The sequence below is a fragment of the Castanea sativa genome, chromosome 3 (assembly GCF_040712315.1).
Source record: "Castanea sativa cultivar Marrone di Chiusa Pesio chromosome 3, ASM4071231v1".
NCBI lineage: Eukaryota > Viridiplantae > Streptophyta > Magnoliopsida > Fagales > Fagaceae > Castanea > Castanea sativa.
Window position 1 is genome coordinate 27,686,641 of NC_134015.1, and position 5,944 is coordinate 27,692,584.

At 39.0% G+C, this 5,944-nt stretch overlaps 1 protein-coding gene across 1 annotated transcript; it reads right to left on the bottom strand.

The window, feature by feature from the left end:
- Positions 1–572: 572 nt before the first annotated feature.
- LOC142628770 (uncharacterized) lies at positions 573–947 on the bottom strand. Its single transcript, XM_075802810.1, has one exon. It carries the CDS (start codon positions 945–947, stop codon positions 573–575), a length of 375 nt encoding a protein of 124 aa, XP_075658925.1.
- Between the last annotated feature and the right edge of the window lie 4,997 nt (positions 948–5,944).

The window sequence follows — 5,944 nt, forward strand, 5'->3', positions numbered from 1 at the left end:
ATGGCCTCTTCCATATCTTTTTGTGTATTGAATTTGATGAATGTTTAATCTCGCTAATACAAGAAAACTCCAATTCTTTTTTTATTTTGCATACTTTTCAGTAAACTTCAATTCCTGCACTCTACAATTTGTTTTTTTTTTTTTTTTTTTAAGTACGAATTAGTTCTAAGCAAACTATTTATTATTTCCAATGTGTGATAACTTACCCAAGGGAAGCAATTCGGGGACTTGAGACCAACCGAGGTTCCATTTATACCATAACCATAAATCTAGGTGTTAATTTACCCAAGGCAGGTGATCTGAGGAATCGAACCTGACCAAGGTTCTATTTAACTCTTGGCAATTTATTTAAGTATTAATTTACCCAAGGCAGGTGATCCAAGGAATCGAACCCGACCGAGGTTCTGTTTAACCCTTGGCGATTTATCTAAAAACATTTCTGATCAAACCAAAGAGTGCAACAAAGCTGATCAATACATCTCAAATATATATATATATATATATATATATATATATATATTTGCTTACAAAATAGACAACTAATAATGATATTTCCGCAAGTTATTTACATTTCACGGTCGAGGAACTACAACCCCGTCTAGATCTTCCAACCGATAAGCCCCCATTTCCGCTATAGAAGTTACCCGGTAAGGACCTTCCCAATTAGGACCCAGTTTTCCCCAAAAGGGGTTCCTTAGATTTCTGACCACTTTATGCAAAACGAGATCTCCGGGAATGAACACCCTAACCTTGATCCCTTTGTCAAATCCTTGCCTAAGTTTCTGTTGGTACCATGCCAATCTGACCGCAGCTATTTCCCTTTGTTCCTCGGCTAAGTCAAGATCAAGAGATAGTAATCGGTCATTGTTGCCACTGAGGAGTTGGTTGGAACTTAATGTTGGGAAACCTGTTTCAATAGGAATAACTGCCTCAAACCCATACGTCATGGAAAATGGGCTCTCGCCTGTAGATCTTCTAGGAGTTGTGCAATATGTCCACAAAACATGGGCAACTCGTCCACCCACTTCCCCTTGGCATCCTCCGATCTTTTCTTTAATCCATCCACAATGACTTTGTTGGTGGCCTCTGCTTGTCCATTACTTTGCCAGTACGATAGGGTTGAATATCTATTTTTTATCCTTAAGTCACAACAGTACCTCCAAAAGGATTTACTATTAAATTGAAGCCCATTATCCGAGATAAGTATGCTAGGGACCTCAAACCTCGTTACAATATTTCGCCACATGAACCTTTTAACATCTTGATCTTGGATGTTTGCCAATGGTTCAGCCTCGACCCATTTAGTAAAATAGTCAGTTGCAACAAGGAGATACCTTCAATTCCCTATTGCCTTAGGGAAAGGTCTCATGATATTCAGCTCCCATTGTGCAAAAGGCCAAGGACTACTCAATGGATTTAGCACTCCCCCTAGCTAATGAACGTTAGGAGAATACCTCTACACTGATCACACTTCTTAACATATTCTTGAGAGGACTTTTGCATGCTCAGCCACCAAAAACCTTGCGTTAAGGCTCTATGGGCAAGTGACCTACCCCCTATATGACTACCACAAATTCCCTCAAGCAACTCCTCCAGTAGTATTTCCACTACCTCAGGATAAATGCACAGTAGATATGGCCTCGAATATGAGCGTTTATATAATTTATGATCCTCGAATAGCCAAAATCTTAGTGCTTTCCTACGAACTTTCTTTGCCTCGATTTTATCCTCGGGCAATAATCCACTTCTGAGGAATGTAAACAATGGATTCATCCAACTTGGTCCCATCCAAGTGAAATGGGCATGAACTAGAACCGGCATATCATAAGCAAGTAATGCATAATCCTCCACTAGTATAATCCTAGGCAAATTCTCCCTACTTGTGGTAGCCAGAGTTACGAGCGAATCAGCGTGAGAATTTTTTCTTCGAGGTACCTATTCAAGTGTAAAGGAATGAAAGCCCCCTGACAAAAGTTTGACTTGATTCAAGTACCAAAGCATCCTCAGGTCTTTAGCTTCAAAATCACCCCAAACCTGTCCAACTATAAGTCTTGAATCACAATATGCTCTCACCACCTTACCCTCGAGCTTGCGCATGGCTGCCAACCCTGCTAATAAAGCCTCATATTCTGCCTCATTATTGGTTGCTGCAAACCCCAACCTCAAGGATTTTTCTAAAGTAATTCTGTTTGGACAGATTATCACAATTTCTATCCCTGATCCCTTCTGATTGGCCGCACCGTCCACAAACAGACGCCAAACTTGCTGAATTTCAACTGAGCCTACAAAACTTGATACTTGATATTTCTGATGAGTATGAGGATGAATGTTGTAAGTATATGATTTTTATTGCCGAAACTAATGAGGTGATTGTGGAGAGTAATAGTGATAGTGAGGATTTTTTTTATGATGAAATACCTAAGAAGTTGACCCCTCAGGAAGCCTATGATAAGTTGTGTATTGAATATAACTGATAGTGTCAATTTATAAAAGTCGTGTATGTACTATATTTTCTACTTTTGCACATGCACACTTGTTACTCTTTATTAAACTCACTTGTAGATTAATTTTATGGAATAAATATTCATTGAGAATCTTGAGTTTTTAATTCATGCATTGATATTAGTGCGAAGCTACATGGTGTAATTCATAGAGAGGGCTACCTATTTCAATAGTGTGAAAGCTGCCACTCATGAATGTTTAAATGCTCATTGGAGAGATAGGGTGGTGTAGACACCCCATTTCGTTCTAACCTATGTCCAAGCCCCTCTGTCTTAATGACTGGAAATCAAATCGATACCAAAATTATCAGTGCCATGTGTGAAGCCCAATGACTTAATAGAGTTCAAAATGTAACCCAAGAAACCAAGTCAAAGTCCAAATCCATTTCCAAGCCCAATACCGATTTTTAAGCCCAAGTTCCAAAAGGCTTACAAAGAGTGCGTACTCGTGTGTACAAATGCGTATGCAGCCATGAGAATGCGTACACACTCTGGTTAGAAGCCTAAAATTGCTCTTTTTTCCTTTTTTGGTGGGATTTTTGGTCAATTACTCATGCCCATTGATTGACTAGAATGTCCCACCAAACCCTAGCCTTTACTAAGCATAGAAATACCCCTACTTTCCACCACCAAAAGGATCCCAAGTTTTCACCATAACATAAGCTCTACCAAAATTACTCCAAAATACTTAGTGAGTTTCAAATAGAGTAAGAACAGTCTTTATGAGTACTTGATTGAATTTTATAACCCCTTGGTTATTAGAAAACTAATCATTTTCTCATGATTTCTTTATTATACTCATCATCTTTATGATCCTTCAACCACCATTTTGTTAGTCTTAGAATTTTTCATCAAAAACCCAAATATCAACCTTGTTCAAGTTGTTGGTTCACACACAAAGTTGCAGTATTCGATTTCAGCTAAGGGACCCGTCAATTAAGATCACTATAAGTGCCACGAGGAAGAGATGTGGATCTTTCCCATGATCTACACTATCCTCCTCGATTCTTGTTTCTTTTATGTTTTTTTTTTTTACTTTAATTCTTTAATATATTGTTTCTAAATCATATCATGTTCTGTGTTTGTTGTTTGATTTATTTTCTTTGTCTTGTTGCAAATCTATCAAAACCCTAGAATCTACCCCAGGGTGTGTACGTATGAGATTAGGTGTGTACACATTATCTTCTCTACATACGAATCTTTTAGCCAATTGGGGTTCCTATTTTGGCTACTTTTCTAAAAATATGGCTTGAAACCCAAATGTGTACGCTGGTAGAAGGATGCATACATACTCTTCTTAAGGCGTACGCCTATCTAGGCAAAAACTAGATTTCCTTCCTTTTTTGCTTTATCAGGTTTCAATGCCACGTTTATTATTTTTCCTTTTTTTTCCACCTGCATTAAAGTGCATATATTTTGTCTTGTTTTGTTTCCTTTCTATCACATGTAATATATTCAAAATACCAAAAATATCTAAAAATTATATAACTAATCTTCTGTAAGGACACAAGTCGAACCTCCAATCCACAATCAAAAGGGAATGGGCTTGAAAGGCCTTTTACAATAAATTTGTAGAGAGTGGGCTTGAAATCTAGATTTTGAGGGTGGTTCAAACAACAAAGAAAGAACGGGCCTCGGGCCCAATGGCACAAACAAGGAGTTAACTGTAAGAATATGAATGAAAGCTCTTCCTCGGATATAATCCGAGGATAGTTTATAATATTGCTTCTCAAGGTTGATTACAATTATGGATCGTTCGATTACCATATGCTATTCTTTCTTCTTTTTAAGAAAAAGCCCCCTTCTTCCGAAGGTCTTTCCTCTTATTTATACTTCCTCTTTTTCTCTTTATCATCTTCCACCTCATGGTTATAACGCTGGCTTTAGATACTTGTCCCATCAAATTTCCCCGAAGTCCTCTAGGGTCAGGGACCAAGTTTCAAACCTCATGCTCAGGTCCCATTTCTCCATTAATGCAGTCAGTATATCAATTGCAGAGTCTTTAATGTGTGGGCGGTGGTAGCAGCTTTACCTTAGATATTCCACCGCTCTTTCTATTGTCCTCCACTTGTACCGTGTCTTCCCATAGCCATAGGAATTTCTATAACATAGCCTGGGGATTTTAAACCTCTCTTCCTATGACCTCGGCTTTAATATCCGAGGACAAAGCTTTCCTTGGACATAATTGTTTACACGTTATCACATCTTTACCTGGCATTTTCTTTATAAGGTACATTCATGTACTCCTAGATCATTTGATGTCCTCGGATTGGGTTTTTAGCCCAATAGACTTTGTTGGGCCATCCTTTGTAAATTACTGGGCCCAATGTCCCTACAATAGCCCCTCAAGATTCTTTATTTCTTCAACTCGGGATGAAAAGAGGATCTCGACTTAAATCTCCTTTTATCTTGCGGATTTCTAGCAATATTGCTGATGGGGACAATGACTTTTGAACTACCTATCGCATGTTCCAGACGCTTCGGCATGCGAAGTGTCCCTGAATTAAATTCTGGCGTCTTCATGTTCCCCACGTTTCAGCGATGTGACACATATCCAACGGTTGAGAGCTGTTCTTGGGTTGAGGGGGGAATTCTCCCGCTTCATAACTCCTATTAATATATAAATACTAATTTTCTTCAAATCTTCTCACACCACAATACTCTTATAACATACCTGCCACATTTGCTACCTCCACGTGCTTTCTCTTTTTACCAAATACCCTGTTCGAGGTGACCGTGCCTTCTTCTTTTTTTAAAGTAAGTTCTCCCACACTCTCTCCCTTTCTTATCAGCTCTTTGTTTCTTTCGTTTTTCTTCCTTTCATTTTCTTTTTCTCTGTATTCCCTTGTCCTCGGCTTGGTCTTTTTGGTTTCTTTACACCCCCTTTTTCAAAGATGGGTAGATTTGCATCCTTGGTGGATTCAAAAGAAAAAATAGAGCAGTTTAAGGCTAAATACCGAATTCCCTCGAACGTATCTATTAGGTACTGTAACGAAGAGGAATATTTTGTAAAAAGAAATACGGGGGAGGTAGTAATCCCGATGATTGCATTCATCGAAGGGGGAATGAGAATCCCAATGGGGACCGTGACTAGGGATTACCTTAGGGCCTTTAGATTAGCTCCCACCCAGTGCGCCCCAAATGTCTTTAGGATTCTAGGTTCCATAGATGCCTTAAATGAGAAGATGAACCTAGGGCTCACTCATCACGACGTGAACTGGGTTTATAACCTCCACTACCTAACAAAGAAAGATGAATATTACCTAAAATCTAGACATCCAGCAGTTAGGCTAATTCAGTGTCTGCCCGAATCTAATAAGGGTCTAAAAAACGACTTCCTGATCGTATCAGGAGATTGGCACGACGGCTTACCTTGTCCGACAAGGGAGGGGACCCCAGGTGAATTTTTGGATTTTATCTAGAACCCTCAAAACCACCCTTTT